The 21,738-nt window shown below is 44.2% G+C and overlaps 1 gene segment (V, D, J or C); it reads right to left on the reverse strand.

The window, feature by feature from the left end:
- LOC122469637 overlaps positions 1-21,738 on the reverse strand; it is a 71,980-nt gene that overhangs the window by 19,480 nt on the left and 30,762 nt on the right. Inside the window, 1 exon segment of the V gene segment in view lies at positions 8,857-9,160. Within this exon segment, the coding sequence occupies positions 8,857-9,160 (304 nt within the window).

The raw sequence follows: 21,738 nt of genomic DNA on the forward strand, positions 1-21,738 counted from the left end.
CTGACACTTCATGAAGCATTTGTTTTTTGTCACTTTGATCGGGATTTCATTGAATATGTAGATTGCTTTGGGTACTATCAGCATTTTAACAATATTTGTTCTTCCTATTCAGGAGCATGGAATGTTTTTCCATATTTTGTCTTCTTCAATTTCTTTCATAAGGTTTCTATGGTTTTCAGTGTAAAGATTTTTCACCTCTTTGGTTAGATTTATTCCTGGGTATTTAATGGTTTTTGGTGCTACTGTAAATGGGATAGATTCCTTGATTTCTCTTTCTGTTGCTTCATTGTTGGTGTATAGGAATGCAACCGATTTCTCTGCGTTGATTTTATATCCTGCCACTTGGCTGAATTCATGAATCAATTCTAGCAGTTTTTTGGTGGGGTCTTTTGGATTTTCCATATAGAGTATCATGTCATCTGTGAAGAGTGAAAGTTTGACCATCTCCTGGCCAATTTGGATGCCTTTTATTTCTTTGTGTTGTCTGAGTGCAGAGGCTAAGACTTCCAATACTATGTTGAATAACAGTGGCGAGAGTGGACATCCCTGTCTTGTTCCTGACCTTAGTGAGAAAGCTCTCAGATTTTCCCCATTGAGGATGATATTAGCATTGGGTCTTTCATATATGGCTTTTATGATCTCAACATTTATTTATTTTTTTGGGACACAGAGAGAGAGAGCATGAATGGGGAGGGGCAGAGAGAGAGGGAGACACAGAATTGGAAACAGGCTCCAGGCTCTGAACCATCAGCCCAGAGCCTGACGGGGGGCTCGAACTCACGGACCGCGAGATCATGACCAGGCTGAAGTCGGACGCTTAACCGACTGCGCCACCCAGGCACCCCTGGCTTTTATGATCTCGAGGTATGGTCCTTCTATCCCTACTTTCTTGAGGGTTTTTATCATGAAAGGATGTTGTATTTTGTCAAATGCTTTCTCTGTATCTATGGAGAGGATCATATGGTTCCTGTCCTTTCTTTTATCGATGTGATGAATCACGTTAATTGTTTTACAGATATTGAGCCAGCCCTGCATCCCAGGTATAAATCCCACTTGGTCGTGGTGAAGAATTTTTTAATGTATTATTGTTTCTGGTTGGATAATATGTTGTTGAGGATTTTTGCATCCATGTTCATCAGGGAAATTCGTGTATAGTTCTCTTTTTAAGTGTTGTCTGTGTCTGTTTTTGGAATCGAGGTAATGCTGGCTTCATAGAAAGGGTTTGGAAGTTTTCCTTCCATTTCTATTTTTTGGAACAGTTTCAAGAGAATAGGTGTTAACTCTTCCTTAAATGTTTGGTAGAATTACCCTGGAAAGCCATCTGGTCCTGGATTGTTGTCTTTTGGCAGATTTTTGATTACTAATTCAATTTCCTTACTGGATATGTGTCTGTTCAAATTTTCTATTTCTTCCTGTTTCAGTTTTGGTAGTGTATATGTTTCTAGGAATTTGTCTATTTCTTCCAGATTGCCCATTTTATTGGCATATAATTGCTCATAACATTCTCTTATTACTGTTTTTATTTCTGTTGTGTTGGTTGTGATCTCTCCTCTGTCATTCTTGATTTTATTTAGTTGGGTCCTTTCCTTTTTCTTTTTGATCAAACTGGATAGTGGTTTGTCAATTTTGTTAATTCTTTCAGAGAACCAGCTTTTAGTTTCATTGATGTGTTCTACTGTGTTTTGGTTTCGATAGCACAAATTTCTGCTCTAATCTTTAGTATTTCCTGCCTTCTGCTGTTTTTGGGTTTTATTTGGTGTTCCTTTTCCAGCTCTTTAGTCATAAGGTTAGGTTGTGTATCTGAGATCTTTCTTCCTTCTTTACGAAGGCCTGGATTGCTATATACTTTCCTCTTATGACCGCCTTTGCTGCATCCTAGAGGTTTGCGTTGTGGTGTTATCATTTTCATTGGCTTCCATATACTTTTTAATTTCTTCTTTAACTGCTTGGTTAGCCCATTCATTCTTTAGTAGGTTCTTCAGTCTCTGATTATTTGTTACCTTTCCAGATTTTTTCTTGTGGTTGATTTAGAGTTCATGGCATTGTGGTCTGAAAATATGCATGGTATGATCTCGATCTTTTTGTACTTACTTAGGGCTGATTTGTGTCCCAGTATATGGTCTATTCTGGAGAACATTCCATGCGCACTGGAGAAGAGTGCATATTCTGTTGCTTTAGGATGAAATGTTGTGGATATATTTGTTAAGTCCTTCTGGTCCAGTGTGTCATTCAAAGCCATTGTTTTCTTGTTGATTTTTTGATCAGGTGATCTGTTCATTGTTGTGAATGGGGTGTTGATGTCTCCTACTATTATGGTATTCTTATCGATGAGTTTCTTTATGTTTGTGATTAATTGATTTCTATATTTGGGTGCTCTCACAGTTGGTGCATAAATGTTTACAATCGTTGGATCTTCTTGGTGGTTAGACCCTTTGATTATGAAGGATATAATGCCATTCTGCATCTCTTGATGCAGTCTTTATTTTAAAGTCTAGATTGTCTGATATCAATATGGCTACTCCGGCTTTCTTTTGTTGAACATTAGCATGATAGATAGTTCTCCATCCCCTTATTTTCAATCTTAGGCGTCTTTAGGTCTAAAATGGGTCACTTGTAAAAAGCATATAGATGGATCTTGTTTTCTTCTCCATTCTGTTACCCTATGTCTTTTGATTGGGGCATTGAGTCCATTGACGTTTAGAGTGAGTACTGAAAGATAGGAGTTTATTGCTATTATGATGCTTGTAGAGTTGGAGTTTATGGTGGTGTTCTTTGGTCTTTCTAATCTTTGTTGATTTTGGTATTTATTTATTTATTTATTTATACAGATATATTTTCATCTTTTCTCCCCTCAGAGATTCCCGCTTAAAATTTCTTGCAGGGCTGGTTTAGTGGTCACAAACTCATTTAATTTTTGTTTGTATGGGAATCTTTTTATCTCGCCTTCTATTTTGAATGACATCCTTGCTGGATACAGAATTCTTGGATGCATATTTTTCTGATTTAGCACACTGAATACATCCCGCCACTCCTTTGTGGCCTGCCACCTTTCTGTGGATAGGTCTGCTAAACCTGATCTGTCTTCCCTTGTAAGTCATGGACTTTGTTTCCCTGTTGGTTTTATGATTCTCTGCTTGCCTGAGTACTTTGTCAATTTGACTATGATGTGCCTTGTTGATGGTGGGTTTTGGTGGAGTCTAATGGGAGTCCTCTGTGCTTCCTGGATTTTGATGTCTGTGTCTTTGGCCAGGTTAGGAAAGATTTCCGCTATGATTTGCTCACATAACCCTTCCACCCCTATTTTTCTCTTCCACATCTGGTTCCCCTATGATTCTCATGTTTTTCCTTTTTAATGAGTCACTGATTTCTGTAATTCTTAAATCTTGCTCTTTTGCCTTAATCTTCCTCTTTTTTTCTGCTTCATTATTCTCTATAAGGTTGTCCTCTATAACGCTGATTCTCTGTTCTGCCTCATCCATCCATGCCACCGCTGCATCCATCTGTGATTGCAGCTCAGTTATAGCATTTTAAATTTCATTCTGGATATTTTTTACTTCTTTTATCTCTGCAGAAAGGGATTCTAATCTATTTTTGACTGCAGCTAGTATTCTTATTATTGTGATTCTAAATTCGGGTTCAGAAATCTTGCTTGTATCTGTGTTGGTTAAATCCCTGGCTGTCATTTCTTCGTGGTCTTTCTTTTGGGGTGAATTCCTTCATTTTATCATTTTGAAGGGAGAAAAGGAATTAATGAGGTCGCAAAATTGAAATGAAAAGATAAAATTACAGAAATATTAAAATTACAAATTAAACACACACAAATTGAATGGAATATGCTAGATCCTAGGTGTGTTTTGTTCTGGGTGTTGAAAGTGGTTTGACAGATTAGAGAAAAAAATGGGAGGGGGAGGAAAAAAAGGAAATAATTTGAGAATTTGAAAAAATGAATACACTGAAGTAGACTAAAATGAGATGATGGGAGTAAAATAGAGTTTGAAAAAATATACAGGAAAGTAAAGAATATAGTGGAAAAAATAAAGAAAAATATTTTTAATAACAATTAAAAATAAATGTGATTTTTTTTCTTTTTCTGTGTTCTAGAAAAAAGAGAGGAAACAAAAAAGAGAAAAAAGGTACAAAAAGGAAAAAAAGGAAATCATTTGAAAATTCAAAAAGTGAATACACCGTAGTAGACTAAAATAAAATGATGGAAGTAAAATAGAATTTGAAAAAATTTACATAAAAGCAATCAATATAGTAAAAAAATTAAGGAAAAATATTTTTAATAGAAATTGAAAGTAAAATGAAGTTTTTCTCATTCTGCATTCCAGAAAAACTACAGAAACAAAGAAGAGAAAAACAGAAAAAAAAGAAAAAGTAAAAAGGAAACTGGAAATTTGAAAACGGGAGTACACTGAGGTAGAGTAAAATAAAATGATGGAAGTAAAATAGAATTTGAAAAAAAAATTACAGAAATGTAAAAAATATAGTAATAAAAATTAAGAAAAATATTTTTAATAATAATTGATAATAAAAATAATTTTTTCTGCATTCAAGAAAAAGAAAAGAAGTGTAAAAGAGAAAAAGAAAAAAAAGAAAGAAAATTGACTAGATGAACTGGCTAACAGATTGAAATAGGACTGAAATTACTTCCTTATCCCCTAGATGTCAGTCTATGTAGCTCTATATAGTCCATAAAGTAAGCGGCAGTGAGACTTGTGTTCCTGAAGAGCCCTGTTGACCCAGTTGGGAGGGGCTCAGTGTAATGGCTCTGCTGTCCACTAGATGGCACTTTTAGGCTCCTGGGGTGGATTGTTGCGGTGCTTGTAGGTGCCAATGCAAATGCGCGGGAGTGGTGAAAATGGCGCCACCAGGGTACCCAGAGTGTTCTCCTGGATCAGCAATTGCACACCCATCCTCTGTCTTCAGCCCTTGTCCACTCCTGCTCCTTCACTCTCTGTGACCAGGCCCAGGCCGCACCTCTCTCCCAAGTTTTGTCACAGACACGGCTGTTTTCCCGGTCCCTTACGTCCAAAGGACCGCGGCTTTGACCCCTTCTGCCCGTCTGTGGGAGGGTCTCACCAAGCAATGTCCGAATGAGCAATGTCCGAATATCGGCTGCAGCTAGGAATGCTTGCTGGACCCTGCTGTTGTCGGTGCCCCGAGACTGTGGCCAGGTACCAGCCCGCCCCAGAAAAAGTTTGCGAGAGAGGGTAGCAGCAGCGTTTCGTGGATTATGGAAAATCACAACACACGTCTGGCACCAGGCTTCCCCCTGAATGACCTTGTTCCAGCTCCAGCGAATGTGGCCATTTTCCGGGGTCTGCTGGGACCAGATGGCTTTGGCAGTCTCCTCCAAATGTCCTTCCAGCAGTGCAACTGCCTCTCCCCGTGTGGCCTGAGAACATCCCGGACCCCACTCTGTTCCTGGGATTCTCCCTTCCCACCAGAGCACCTCCAGGTATCGAGCTGTGGAGTTGCAGCCTTTGCACTCCCCTTGTTTACAGTCTTAGTGGAATTTACCTACTCTCCTTTCTCCTTTCTCCCTTTTTAGTTTAGTCCCTGTGGCTGTTTCCAATTTTCCACGTTCTGTCCAGCTGCTTTTGGGGAGGGGTGCTTTTCCTGTTTTCTCCCCCACTCCCCAGTCTCCGACCTCTCTCTGCCTGCAAAAGCACCTCCCTTCCTGCAGTTTCTTGCTACCCAAGGCCCCCTCTCCACGCCACATAGTTGTTGAATTCTGTGGTTCAGGTTGTGCAGATTGTTGTGTTAATCCTCAATCAGTTTTCTAGGTGTGTAGGATGGTTTAGTGTTGGTCTGGCTGTATTTCATGGATGTGAGACACACAAAAATCTTCCACGTTGTTCTGCCATCTTGTCTCCTCCCCCATTGACTGCCTGATTTTCAATTGAACATTTGAGGGTATTATGCCACTCCCTTCTTTCCTGCAGGTTTCTGTGGACACTTCTGACATAATCTTTTTTTTTATCTTCCCGTATTCGTTAGCAAACTCTTCTGTCTTCATGCTTATAGGGTTTTTTAATGTGTGTATTTTGTGAATTTTGCTATGTTATGTCTCAGAGTCGGCCTGCTTTTTTTTTTTTTTTTTTTTTATTTTAATGGGAGTTCTCTGTGACTCATAGATGTGGACGTCTGTGTCCTTCAGCATTTAGTGGAGATTTTCCACTCTAATGCACTCAGACAAAACTTTTTTCTCCCTCTCTTCTTCTTCTGGGACTCCTTTGAAAAGAATATTATTACACTTTATGAAGTTGCTGATTCCCTAAGTATACGTTTGTGATGCAATATTTTAATTTTCCTCTTCTTTCCTGCTTCATTTCTCACAAAATTTTATCTCTCATGTCACTTACTCATTCATCTGCTTCTTTCTGCCTTGAGTTCATTATATCCAATCAGGTTCACATCTCGGTTACAGCATTTTAAAAGTTTCAGCCTGACCTGGTTTTAGGTCTTTTCCATCTGTAGTCAGGGTATCCTCATGCCTTCTAGACTTTCTCAAGCGCAGCTAGTATTCTTATGATAGTTTTTAAAAGTTCTGTTTCTTTATGCTAGGTATTAAATTCTGTTTGAGGCTTATTATTTATATGTGTTTTAATTATATCCCTGGCAATGTCCTTTTATGGTTTTTTCTTTTGGAATGAATGCCTCCATCACTCTGTATGTCCATGTCTCCGCTTTCTTAAGTGTTTTAGGAAAATCCTGTTATGTTTTCTGCTTCTAGAGTAGTGTCTTTTTTGAGAAATGATTACATACTGTTGACGACCTGACATTCTGGAAGCATTTCTTGCATGTGCTGTGTGCACTGTGCTGTCATGTATTGGCTGCTCTGTCCCTCAGGTCAGTCGTCTGCAGAGTTCTCCTTGCCTCCAGGGGAGAGTTTTTCAACTTTGTCCATAGTGTTGTGAGTTTTAACTAGGTGAGTTTGGTCTCCTTATTAAAAGAGGCTAATTCCTATTTCCCTAGAGGTGAAGCTATGCCTCACTATATGGTCAGTAGACTTGGTGCCTGTGGGGGTATAAGGTGCTCTTTGGAAGGAAGGGTGCAATGGTGGTCTGGGTTCTAGGCACTCGTTCCCTAGTAAGGAAGCACCTGAGGAAGGAAAGGTGGGTATGTCTTGGTGTCAGTGGCTCAGTATCTACTGGGGGGTGTTGTGCTGCTCACTGAATTCTGTCCATGATAATTGGTGGGAGGAATATTGGCAAAAGCTCCTTCTCTAGTCCCTGCAGTTGGAGTTTCCAGCCACCCCTGTTCAGGAAGCCCTCACAAAGAGAGAACAATCTGTACTCATGGGTCCCAGGCTTCCTTCAGAACCCAGCCTTCACCCTGCCTTTGTCCAATCCATTGGCACACCTGGCAGCTCAGGACTCTTATGTTTTATCTCAGGAGCTCTAGCTGGGTTTGAATACACCAAATAGTTGAACTCAATGTGACAGGGACCCCACTGATCCTCTGGGACAGTGTCTTGCTGTGATGTGGTTGGAGCTGGTTATCCCAGAAGGGCAGTTGCATGAACACTAGGAGCTTGGAGTTCATGGTGAGGAAGAACAAGAAGGGAGCGTTCAGTTAGCTGCTCTCAGCAGAGGCTCCTATGCTAATGACCAGGGCAGTGCAATGGTGCCTGTCAGCTCTCCTGCCCCATGAGAGGCAATGCCCTGTCTCCCAAATGCACTCCAAGAAGGTAACTGTCTCACCCGATATGACCCAGGGGATCCTCAAACCTCAGCAGTCCCTATGGGCCTCGGGGCTCCTTCTCCACAGGAGCACTGCTATGCCCACCAGGGTCCACCCCAGTGATGGCATGGACTTCTAAATCTTCAGGTTTTGAACTCGACAATTACAGCAGGTTGACTTGTCATGATTACCTTTATGTGTCATCGTGACTGCATCATGGGTGTCCAGATTCACAACTGTTTCCGTGTATGTCTGTGATGAGTTTCCAGAAGAGATTGGCATTTCCATCCATGGTTTCTTTCTGCCTGGGCATCACCCATTCCATCATAGTTCTGAGTAGAATCCGTTGCAGAGGGAGGAAGAATTCCCTCATTTTTACTTCCCATGTGCTTGTTTGAACTGGAACATTGGTCTCCTCCTGCCCTTGTTCTTAGAGTTACATCATCGGCTCTGCAGGTTCTGAGACTAGACACTAGTTCAGAATCAGGCGAGAATTATACCACTGGTTTTCCTGGCTCCCCAACTTGTGACAGTAGATCATGGGACTTCTCAACATATTTTGTCATGGAAACCAATGTGCTTTGGGTTCTGTTGCTCGAGGGAATCCTGATTAATACATGGAGATGATTTATCTCTTGTTTAGAGGAATTGAATAAAGCTGTAGCTCATTTAAAGTCCTGAGTAGCAAAGTGCCATGAAGGAAGTGTCACGTTGTTTGATTGGGACAAGGGCTGGGTGAAGATAATGGGGAGCTGTGGGAGCTTGTGGTCCTGGCTGCACAGGGAGTGCATCTGGGCCTCATGTAAATGTTCAGCTATTGTGCCTCAGGAAATCTGTAATTCACTCATGTTGAGGGACAGGAGAAAGCAATGCAAACAACTGTGTCATTGTGCATGGTAGGGTAGTTTTCCTATGAAAACAATGATCTAATTCACACAGGTAATAGGTAAACACAGAATCCTGTGTCCAGAGAGGCTCCCTGGAGAAACTGCTGTGTGGACAGGAAGCCCCAGACCCTGAGAGGAAACCTGCCTGTAACCTCCATCTACACCTGCTCCTGGCAACACAAAGCAGAATTGTGCATAGTGTGCGCCCCCTGGTGGTGCTGATCCCCTCCTGCAGGGAGGTTTGCCTGTGAGCTCCCAGCGAGGTCCCCTCACCCTGTTTCTTGCACAGTAATATGTGGCCGTGTCCTCAGACTTCAGGTTGTTCATCTGCAGATACAGCGTGTTCTTGGCGTTGTCTCTGGAGATGGTGAATCGGCCCTTCACGGAGTCTGCGTAGCTTGTGCTACTTCCATCATATCTAATATATGCGACCCACTGCAGCCCCTTCCCTGGAGCCTGGCGGACCCAGTTCATGCTGGAACTACTGAAGGTGAATCCAGAGGCTACACCGGTGAGTCTCAGGGACCCCCCAGGCTTCACCAGTTTTCCTCCAGACTCCACCAGCTGCACGTCACACTGGACACCTGCAGACGCAAGACATCTTGGTCAGGAAACTGTCACACATCCACTGGTTCTCACTCATATCCACTCACATACTCAGTGTCTCTCGTTCACCATGAATTACCTTTTAAAAATGCAACAAGGTAAACCAAGCCAAGCACATACTCCATGGTGAGGTGTCTGTGTTCTGTCCTGATCACAGAATGGAAACACCTGGGACCCCTGGAGCTGGGCCTTTCTCCCAGCTGCATGGTTGGGATGGGCTGGTTTAATCAGCACAGAGAGGGCCCTATTTGCATGTCCTCTTACATATATATCACACTGCAGACTTAGATTTGATTCTTTAAAAGTGAATGGCAGGTTTGGGATGCATTTCTCCATTCGTTTGTGTGGATGGTGCTGCGACAATATGAATAATTCTTATCAGTGAGCACAGGTATATTTGCGGAACTTGTGCATTTTTACATGTCTTTCATCAACAAAGGTCATTTTCGCTCTACAATTATTTTACATACTTTATGAAGTTTAATCCCAAGTACTTTATTCTGTGCCATTTTCAGTTGTATAATCTTGTTATTTGTTTTGCATATATTTGCATGCTGGTGTGTAGAATCATAGGTGGTTTATTTTTATTTATTTTCTTTGTTCATTGTGCTCATTGTGCATCCTGCACTTTTCCTCATTTTCAAAAACTGGTTCTAATATTTTTTGTGGTATCTCTAGGGTTTTGTTATGTTTAAGATCATGTCATCTGCAAACAAGTAATTTTCCTTCCTCCTTACTGATTTAAATGTCTTTTATTTTTTTATTGCCAAAGTTTGTGGGTACTTCTTCCAGTTGTAGGAGAAGAATGCCTTTCCCTTCTTTTCTTCTGGGTTTTCACCCGGTGTAAGCATTCAGTTGACATAAGACTGATCTAAAGGGGAGAATAAATTTCCTTTTGCAAGTGCCTGGGCTTCCTAATAATATGACACCCAGAGAATGAACAAAGCAGGTGGCACTTGTGACTTTCAGACAACAAAACATTGGATTTGGCAAGAGTCAAGGCAAAGGTGTGGTTTTGGGGTATTTAATTAGTCAACAAATAACTAGGTTTGTTTTCACAACTTTCTTGTCCCTGAGTTCCTTATTCTGGTGCTAAGGATGGTTCTCCCCTCCTGGTACAGGGAAGGGGAGTTTCCCAAGGTGATTTATATCCTGCTGTCAAGGGACACAGGAGGGTCTGAGTGTCCTTGGACTGGCTGTTTCTCCCGTGACTTTCATCCAAATAAGGACTGTGACACGATGATATGGTTTGAGGAAGCATAGTTATTCTTCACGTTATCATGTGGAATACTTCTATTGGGATGACCATCATTGCCTGGCTCCTGATGTGGCAGGAATGGTTTTAGTATTTTATGTTCAATATGCTGTCAGGTGTGGGCTTTCATAGTGGCCATGATCATGTGGAGGTAATTTCCTTCTCCTTTTTAATTGAGTTATTTTAAAGTGATGAAGATGTGTTTTTTTGTTCATGAAAAAACTGTGTCTAATGATTTTATGAATTAATTAAGGATGATTCAATCATTCCCTCTGTTAATGGAGGACATCAGATTTTTGCATTTGTGTATGTTGAAGGATACTTGCATTTCAGGGATGAATCACACTGGAGTATCATGTATGATCCTTTCAGTGTGCTGTTGAATTCAGTAGGCTCGGACTTAATCAAGGAATTTTGCATGTATGTGTATGTGAGACACTGGCCTGTAGTTTCCCTTCTTGTGGTGTGTTTCTCTGGCTTTGTTGTGAGAGTAAGGTGTCCTCATAAAGTGCATCTGGGAGTGGTCTTTTTCATCAGCAATTTGTAATAGTTTGAGAAGTATTGGCATTAATTATTCTTTAAATATTGTAGAATTTTAATAAAGCCTTGGTTTTTTTTTTTTTTTTTGGAGGGTGAAGGTTTTACATTAAGGACATCTTCTTACTAATTTGTGTTTTGTTCCTCTTGTATTTTGCATGAAAGAGTCTTGGTGGATTACATAATGCTAGAAAATGTGTAATTTGTTCTTGGTGATCTAATTGTTGACCTATAAATATCTAAGTTTTTCCTTTATGATCCTTTTCATGTGTTTAGTTCAGTTAGGTCTCCTTTTTCAGTTCCGATCGCATTTGTTTGAATCTTACCTATTTCCCTAGGCTACCTAAGTTTTCTAAATTTCACTTATCTTTCCAAATTCAAATTTTAATGAAGTTGATTTGTTTTCTGTATTTGTGATAGTGTTTTTTCTCTGCTGTATCTTTTTATGTTAATTTTATATTTATCTTTTTATCTCAATGAAAATACCAATGCCTTTTTTAAAAGGAATCTGAAAAATATACTAATTCATATGTAACCACAAAACACATGGAAGTAAAAAACAAAATCATGAAGACGAGAGAACACAGAGAAGGAGAACACTTCTTCCTTCTAAATATATTGCAGAGATACATTAACTCCAACAGTGTACTGCTGGCATGAAATGAGTCATATAGACCAGTGGAGCTCATTACGGAGCCAAATGTAGAATTGTGCAGATGCAGTCAGCAAATCCTCCATGAGATTTCCAACAATGCACAGTGGGGAAAGGATTGTGTTTCTTAAACATGGTGTTGACTAGGGGCGCCTGGGTGGCTTAGTCAGCTAAGCATCCAACTTCCAGTCATGTATTATTGTCATGATTTGTGGGTTTGAGCCCCACATCAGGCTCTGTGCTGACAGCTCAGAGCCTGGATTCTGTGTCTGCCTCTATCCCTGTGCCTCCCCTGATCATGATCTATCTCTCTCCCTCAAAAATAAAAGAAACATTAAAAAATGGTGTTGATATACACATGCAAAATAATGACATTTGGCCGTAATCTTTTTTTTTTTTTTAAATTTTTTTTTTCAACGTTTATTTATTTTTGGGACAGAGAGAGACAGAGCATGAACGGGGGAGGGGCAGAGAGAGAGGGAGACACAGAACCGGAAACAGGCTCCAGGCTCCGAGCCATCAGCCCAGAGCCCGACGCGGGGCTCGAACTCCCGGACCGCGAGATCGTGACCTGGCTGAAGTCGGACGATTAACCGACTGCGCCACTCAGGCGCCCCTTGCATCATACATATATGTCAACACAAACAAATCTCAAAATCGATTAAAGATTAAGCAGAACCCTGACCCAAAATGCCTTCGAAGAAAACACACAGGATAAACATCATGACATTCTCTTGACAATGATTTATTTGATCCAAAAGCAAAATCACAGAGAACCATGGCAGACAAGGGGGACTGCATCAAACTAGAAAGGGGGCAAATCAAACAGTAGCAGGGTGAGAAGGCAGTCTATGAAATGGGAGACATTACATTAAAAATATTGAAAAGCAGTTAATCTCCAAAATACAGGAGTGACTCCTTAACATGAATAGCAAAAATCACAATTATAATCATAACAGTAAGCACATCACCTGATTAAAATTTGGGTCAAGCATGTAAATATCCATTTTGTAATTAAGGTTGAAAAAATGTCCATCCAGCATATGAATGGTGTTCATCATCACTAATCATCAGAGAATTTTCCCCCCACCGATCCACTGAGATATCACCTCACAACTGATAGCAAGGCTACTATAAAATAAGGTAAACACAACGAGAACATCTCAAGTGTTGCTGAGGATGTGGAGAACAGGCAATCCTAGAATTCACTTGATGGGAGTGCAACATCATGTAGCTACTATGGAAAACTGTGGTGAAATAACCCACTAAACTGAGTTCCTAATCTGCTCCCATACAGTTGACTTCATGTCCAGCTGAGTGTGAGGAAGGTCTGGGCCTCATGTTCTGTGGAGAGGCAGGTACAGAGACAGGTGGATCCAGTGGATGATTCCTTAACTACTTAAGTAGAATGGACCCCAGGCTGACCGTTTTGTAAGACTTGACTCAGTGTGCCTCCCCACTGGTTGTCTCTGGTTTCCTGAACTGGATGGAGAACAAAAGGAGTGAGGGGTAGAAACGACTCTTTTCTCTCAGGAACGTGTATATACTGAGAAACTTGAGAGAAAGTCATGGAGTTGATGAAGACGCTGTGGGGTTGCGACAACCACAAGGGTCTTTCCTCATGGTCTCTCTTCATGGGCATCAAAGGAAAACCTTAAGGAAAATCAAAGGAGAGAGGAGCTGCTCAAATATATTAAATTTAGATCACTTGAATGAGTCCGTCTCCTCCGTTTGAAAATCACTTACATGATGGAAACCAATTTGTCAATAAATTTCAGAAAAAAAAAAAAAAAAGAAAAAAAAAGAAAATCACTTACATGTATTTTAAATGGTGGCCCGTGTACTTGTGAGGCACAGGTCTGTATATGAGTTGATTTATCCCCAAGCTTGGTCTCTGTCAAGGTCGGCACTGCTATATGACTGTTCACTCTAAATGTTAGAAGACATCTGTGTTTGTAAATGGTTTAGGAAACAGTGTGTACTGTTTACTGGTCAGGATGAAGCTTGCAGGGCATGATGAGAAAGATGCTTCACAGGAAACCTGACCCTGAAACACTGGTTCCGGATATGAATTCTGAGATCTTGGGTGCCCCCTGGAGATGTGTGAACCCCCAGGTTACCTACGTGGCTCCTGGTGTCCTGTGTGTTCCTGATGACCTGAGTGCCCCCAGGTGAACTGAGTGGCAACTAGTGGCCTCAATGCCCCATGGAGACCTGAGCATCCCCCTGGAGGTCTGAGTGCTCAGTGCAGAACTGAGCAACCCTTGTGTCCTCTGCTCCCCCTGTTACCCTGAGCACCCCAGGAGATCTCAGTTACCCCTGGTGTTCTGAATGCCCCCTCGTGACTTTTAGGTAACCTAAGGGCAAATTGCAATTTTTGGGCCCATGCTCAGCTCTCAGAAGTCCTTTGTGGTGTTTGAGCCAGCTCTGTGGCTAGGCCTATCCTGTCCTGTTCACCCTTAGAGGCAGTTCTGATTGTGTGGCTGTTAATCCTGGGGGAACCTCCAAGGGTGTGGCCAGCACCTGCTTTATCCCTCTTCCTCTTGCCTAACAAACTGCCTAACTGATGGACATGTGGCTCTTGTGGTATGGACCCTAGTATGTGATATAGAATATATGATAGTATGTGAACCATCCACTGCATCCACTCTGCTGGGGTCGATGGATCCAATTCCACCAGAAATTACTGGTTGAGTGGAGAATCCCAAGATGCTGCCAGCGAGGTTCAGGGTGTGCAAGGCACTCACCAGTTGGTTGTGAACCCTGCAGCTGCACCTGGGACAGGACACCTTGGGACAAGGAGACTCAGCCTGGGCCAGTCACCAGCAGTCACAACCATTCCCATCATCCCACATCTGATATCTGAAACCCTCACCTTTGGGACCTCTCACCAGGCACAAGGAAGGCCCTACAGTCTCTTCTGTTTCTCGAATACAGTTCTGCCTTCCTTAGGGACTTCAGCCCTGTCTGAGGAGAGAGCTGTGGGCTCCCACACCCTGATATTGGAGTTTACTGTAGATCTTGAGAAGTTTGCCTGTGTGGGAGGGAGCATGTCCTTATAAGTGGACAAAAATTGAGTCAGGTTCCCCTTGTCCTTCCAGGTCCACCTGTGGGCATCTCTTTGTGGATCAACAGGCTTGTTGGTCCTCAGTCAAGGCAGCACTTGGTCTATGAATTGTGTTGGAGGCAGGTCAAGTGATGGCCTCATCTTCCTGATCAGATAGTGAACAAATGAGTGGATCACAATTCACTATACTCTATCTGTCCAAAAGATATTTGAAGGGATCCATATTTTCTCCAGAAAACTTTCCAAATCAAGTCTTTAAATACATTCAATTTTAACAGTCATTCCTCACATAACTGCATAGGAAAAATCTATACTGATGTCCAGTCTGGTGTAAATACAACAAGCAAAGGACACTTGTTCCCAGGATCACATTTCTTTAGTTTCCACAATGATGTATTAACCTCACCTGACAACTACCTGCAAAGCATGGGTACACCTGGAGACTTCTGATCTTGATGGTTCTCTGCTGATGGGGTTTGCTTCCTCAGTCATCTGCAAAGCTTGGAAGCAGTGCCGACATCTTTAAGTGCACAGACACCAAGACATGGATACCTTTCTGCCACCTGCAGATATGATTCCCATGCATGGCTGGTGTCTTCATCTCCTGAGAAATCCCCATCCAACACAAGGGGCTGTTAACTCAGGGAGGAGGCACTGATTTCACAGAAAAGTTGGGGACTGTTCACTGATATGGCACAGAGACCATCAGTATCTGAGGTAAGAAGTTAATGGCACTAAAACAACCACATTAATGAAAATGGATTGGCTGACCTGGACATCATTGGAATCTAAAAATCCGGAGCCGGGGCGCCTGGGTGGCTCAGTTGGTTAAGCGTCCGACTTCGGCTCAGGTCATGATCTCGCAGTCTGTGAGTTCGAGCCCTGCATTGGGCTCTGTGCTGACAGCTCGGAGCCGGGAGCCTGTTTCCAATTCTGTGTCTCCCTCTCTCTCTGACCCTCCCCCATTCATGCTCTGTCTCTCTCTGTCTCAAAAATAAACCTTAAAAAAATTTTTTTAAAAATAAAAATAAAAAAAATAAAAAAACAATAAAAATCCGGAGCCTAAAAAATTGTAGAAAATGTGTTCATAGTGCTGAAGGCATGTGCCAAGAGGATAAATGCTGAGTTAGCTGAATAGACTTCAAATAGAGATCAGAATGCTAGATAGTAGACAGATGATAAGTGGATAGGTGATGGATGACAGAGGGTAGATAGATGATAGATAGATAATAGATAATTTTATGTTATATTAAAGTCATTTTAGAGGATTCACATCATTATGAATGTATTTGAATGAAATTACCCAATATTGGCAATATTTTTAAAAGACCATAATTTCATACGGAAAAGAATATTTGACACCAACTTTAGATATACAAAAGAAATAATTATGACTTCAATATTTTCTGAATACAGCTTCCACATGGGGTAGCACATGCTTGCTTGTAGATTTCTCCTCCCTCTGGGGCTTTGGCTTCCATTCCCATTTGTTCCCAGGGTCTCCCTTCCCAGGATGTCCTGAGCTCTGGGATGTGCAGGGACAAGAGCTCTGTCCTGGATCTGGACCATCGTCCCTCTGGCCTAACATTTACAGCTCCTTCCAGGCCCTTGCTCAACCACCAGGCTTCTGCCCACCAGGCTCCCTCCCTGCATCCACCACCTGCCAGCCTCCTTCTGGACTCTTCCATTCATTTCCTGTGGATTTAACAACAGTTTGTTAGGTTGGCAGGTCTCCTAATAATAATTCGCATTGAGGAAAGAACTGTATAGGTAAAACATGACAGACTCTTTCCACCAAAGCCTTGAGTTCATTCCCATGATGTTATTATTTTGCACCCCATCTCAGCCCCTTGACCCCACAGTCTTGCATTAGAAACGGTCACTTTCATGAACTGAACTAAATCCGTCCCCCCTACAAAACTGGTCCATCCTATCTATCTACTCTATATGGTCATCAGACAACCACCAAGCTAAGAAGGAACACAATACAGAGTGTGAAGACATAAGTATTTATAGAAATAATTTTATAAAATTTTATCTAATAATCAAAGTAATGATATATTTACAGAAGTAACTTAAATATGGTAAATGACCATGTTTATTATAAGATTCTATGAGTTTAGATGAACATAATCAAGTTACAGGACAACTGAGTAACCACAGGTCAAAGAAATATATCATTCTCAGGTATATCCAAACCCTTTCCTTTGCACAACAATCAGTTTCATATCTCTCCCTTTCTCTCTGGGCCTCGCGTGTTCTCTGTCCCAAAAATAAATACATTACAAAAATAAAGATACGTACAGGTCAGTGAGATTTAATGGAGAACCTAGAAATAAGCCCCTTCATCTTTGGTCAACTGAATTTTGACATATACCTCACACCATATACAAACATCAAATCAAAATGGATCAAGTGTTTAAATGTAAAATTATGACCTCTGGAAGCAATATACCGAGATAAATCTTCATGACCACTGGGTTTAGCAATGCTGTTAGAGATGACACCAAAGCACAAGCAAGGAAAGAAAAAGTAGATAAATTTAGTTTTCTCAACATTAGAAACCTTTGTATACCAGAAGATGATATCCCCAAAGTGAAAAGACAAAGCCTAATGGAAGACAATATTTGCACAGTATTTGTCTGGTAAGAGCCTGTTATGCAGAATGTATAAAGAGTTTTTACAACTAATCAACAAAAAGACAACCCAATTTTTAATGTGGACAAAGGGTTTGGATATATCTTTCCCCAGTGCAATCATACAAATGGTGAATACCACTTGAAAAGATATTAAACATCCATAGTCCTTATGGAAATGAAGATTTAAACCACAGTGAGATACCCTTTTACACGCACTAAAAATGCTCTAATCAATACAACTACAAAATAACAAATGTTGGTAAAGATGTTGAGAAATTGGAACCCTTCAACCTTGCTTGTGGAAATGTAAAATGGTGGAGACTATGTGTAAAATAGTTTGGCAATTCCCCCCCCCCTAAAAAAAGATAAAAACATAGAATTGCCATATGGCCCAACAATACTACTCCTAGATGTATATCTCGAAGAATTGAAAACAGTTGTTTAAACAAAGTGCATGTGCACATACATAGCAGCACTGTTCACAATAGCCAAATTGTAGAAACTATGCAAATGCTTATCGGTGTGTGAATGGATAAACAACCTGGGGCAGACCCTTAAACAGGAATACTATTCTGTCATACAAAGAAATAGAGTAAAATGTTGTGGCTGTAGAAAATACTGGTTTCTCAGAAAGCTATCACAGAACTCCACATCTGCACTTACATCTGGAAATTTAAAGCAAAGCCTTGAGCAGGTATTCATGTTCCCATATTCATAGCCGCTTCTTCACAACAGCCAAAAGATGGAAGCAACCCAAGTACCTATTCACAGATGAGTAAATAAACAAAATGTAGTATATACACAATGGAATATGATTCAGCCTTAAAAAGGAAGAGAGTTCTGACACACACTGGCACACTGACTGAACTTGGCAGTCATTATGCTGAGTGAAATGAGCCAGTGACAGAAGGAAAATACACTATGGTTCCACTTAAGTGAGGTGTCCAGAAAAGTCATACTCAGAGACACCAAGTAGAATGTGGCTGTAGGGGCCTAGGGGAAAGGGGAATTGGGATTTAGGGTTTAAGAGATACAGAGTTTCCCTCAGGGAACATGACAACGTTCTGGAGATGGATGTACAACAGTGTGAATGCAGTTAATGCCAGACAACTGTATGCTTAAAGTGACTTACGTGGTAAATGTTATGTTACGTACATTTAATCAGAATTTAAAAAGGAAGGACTGATACACGTCACAACATGGGTGAATGCAGAAAACATCCTCAGTGACAGAAGCCATCCAGAAAAGGCCACTCAGGAACCATCTTGCTCTTTTTTTTTTTTTTAACATTTATTATTTATTGCTGAAAAAGAGAGACAGAGACATGTCATGATAGCGGGAGGGGCAGAGCAAGAGGGAGACACAGAATCTGAAGCAATCTGCAGGCTCTGAGCTGTTAGCACAGAGCACAAAGCAGGCGCTGGAACCCATCAATTGGAGATCATGATCTGAAGTGAACTCGGCCTTTAGCAGACTGAGACCCCAGGCGCCCCAGGAACCACCTTGCTCTTTAAATCCCCCCAGGTTACACAGATAGGGGACCTTCTCCGGAGCACTTCCCCAAAAGAAACCAGATCAGAATGGGAAAAGACATTTCACTGTGGTCTGGGTTCTAATGTGGAAACGCAGGGATTTCCTCATTTGGGGTTCTGTGGTGGTTTCTCGGGTGGCGTCCCCGTTTGGGTTAAAACGCACCAAAGTATCCCATGTGAAGTGGCAAACGCGGCAAAGAAAGGAGCGTCCATGTAAATTGTATTTGCGCTGCTGTGACACGTTCACTGCACGTCTGAAATCACAGAGTAAGGTACTCCTGGAAACAACAGTGTCAGCCCCGCATGACAGCAGCAAGAGAGGGGTCAAACGCTGTGATGTAGGCCCAAGCCCAGACCCAGCTCACCCAGGCGGAGAGGCCACGGGCCCTGCAGGAGGCAGCACGTGAGCCAGAGGCACGTGGGAGGGTTCAATTGGTGGCCACGTGTCTTGGGTGCAGCGGAAGCAGTGGGATTTGGAATTCCGGTTGTCCACAAGACGCCACGAATAAGCTGTTAGAACTGCGAAAACCAATGAAGGGACATCTCACCGAAGTGGACCTGGGAGGCGGGGAGGGGAGGCTGGAAGGCGGAGCCCAGCACCCAGGGTCAGGCTCGGGAACAACCCACCGCTACAGACCCAAGATTAGAACCCTCGGCGGAGAGAAGCCCCAGGCTCAGGCCCCGCCAGGGGGAGCTGTGCCCTGCGGCCCCTACAGGAAAACACCGCGCCTGCAGCTGGGCCCGGGAGGCACCTGCTCGCCCTGCAGCCCTGCTTTCCTCCTGCGGACCTCGCTTCAAAACCACCCTCCCAACTTCCTCTTCTCCGGAAACAGCGTTCCTCTCCGTGTGCTCCCCACCGGGCCGCGGTTCTGCCACAGCTTGCTGGGCCCGGATGGCAATTCTCCGCTACTCCTGAATAAACCCACTTTTGCTGGTAGCGTAACTGGCGGCGTTGTTTCCAAGGGCAACGGAAGGATAAACGAGGACACTCGCGGGATAGGAGATCAGCACGCACACACCACGTGCACGTCTGCAGGTTCCTGACGACCCTTCGGAAAGAGCAAGGAAGAGACGGTGCCATTTGCAACCGCAGCAGATGGCACGACGTGCCCCAGAGGAAATCTGAGCAAGGAGGTGGCAGGCCTGCTGTCCCAGGACAGGGCGCTGGGGACAGAAACGGAGGAAGACGCACGGGGGCGGAGAGCGGCTCTGTGCTCCCGGCCGCGGAGGAACCGACCCCGTGAGCACGTCTGTCCTGCCCGGAGCGACCTGCAGCTCCGGGGTGTCGCACCGAACTCCCCACGGCGCCGTCGCAGACTCGGGAGGGACACCCCGCCCCGCGCAGAGGCTGAAGGGACCCGCGAGGCCAGAGCGGCGGGAGTGCAAGCTCCGCCAGGGGACCCCGCTCCTGGACCGCGAACCGCATGAGGAAGCGGTGGGAAACCGAGTGGGCGCGGAGCAGGAACACGGCCGCGCGGCCCCGCCGCCCGGCGCCGGTGAGGTAAGCCCCGCGGGGGACACGGTGTCACCGCGCACGACGCCGCGCAGGGTCCTTTCCCCCCAGGGTCTGGGGAACACCGCCGCCCTCAGCCTCCAGGTTCCGGAAGCTCCTCCTCCCGGGGCCTGGCTTTCTCCTCACCTGCTCCTCCCTTGGCAGGACCTGAGGAGACCGGATCCTTGTCAGTGTGGACGCGGGGCCACGTCCCCCGAATCCTCCACAGCGGGTCCTGAGGAGACCGGGTTCTTGTCAGTGTGGACGCGGGGCCACGTCCCCCGAATCCTCCACAGCGGGTCCTGAGGAGACCGGGTCCTTGTCAGTGTGGACGCGGGGCCACGTGCCCCCGAATCCTCCACAGCGGGTCCTGAGGAGACCGGGTTCTTGTCAGTGTGGACGCGGGGCCACGTGCCCCCGAATCCTCCACAGCGGGTCCTGAGGAGACCGGGTCCTTGTCAGTGTGGACGCGGGGCCACGTCCCCCGAATCCTCCACAGCGGGTCCTGAGGAGACCGGGTTCTTGTCGGTGTGGACGCGGGGCCACGTCCCCCTGAATCCTCCACAGCGGGTCCTGAGAGGACCGGGTTCTTGTCGGTGTGGACGCGGGGCCACGTCCCCCCAGAATCCTCCACAGGGGGTCCTGAGGAGACCGGGTTCTGGTCCGTGTGGACGCGGGGCCACGTGCCCCTGAATCCTCCACAGCGGGTCCTGAGGAGACTGGGTCCTTGTCTGTGTGGACGCGGGGCCATCTCCCCCTGAATACTGCACAGTGGGTCCTGAGGAGACCGGGATCTTGTCCGTGTGGACACAGGCCCGGTCCTCCCAAATCCTCCACAGTGGGTCCTGATGAAACCGGGTTCTTGTCGGTGTGGACGCAGGCCCAGGTCCTCCCGAATCCTCCACAGCGGGTCCTGAGGAGACCGGGTTCTTGTCTGTGTGGACACAGGCCCGGTCCTCCTGAATCTTCCACAGCGTGTCCTGACGAAACCGGGTTATTGTCAGTGTGGATGCAGGCCCAGGTCCTCCCGAATCCTCCACAGCGGGTCCTGACGAAACCGGGATCTTGTCGGTGTGGACACGGGCCCTCATCCCCCCGAAGTCTCCACAGAAGGTCCTGTGGAGACAGGGTTCTTGTCAGTTTAGACGCGGGCCCTCCTCCTCTCGAATCCTCCACAGGGGGTCCTGATGAAACCGGTTCTTGTCAGCGTGGACATGGGCCCTCATCCACCCGAAGTCTCCACAGCAGGGCCTGAGGAGACCAGGTTATTGTCGGTTTTGATCAGGGGCCACATCCCTCTGAATCCTCTACAGTGGGTCCTGAGAAGACCAGGTCTTTGTCTGTGTGGACGCAGGCCCAGGTCCTCCTGAATCCTCCACAAC

This window comes from Prionailurus bengalensis, chromosome B3 (genome assembly GCF_016509475.1).
Source record: "Prionailurus bengalensis isolate Pbe53 chromosome B3, Fcat_Pben_1.1_paternal_pri, whole genome shotgun sequence".
In the NCBI taxonomy this organism is placed as follows: Eukaryota; Metazoa; Chordata; class Mammalia; order Carnivora; family Felidae; genus Prionailurus; species Prionailurus bengalensis.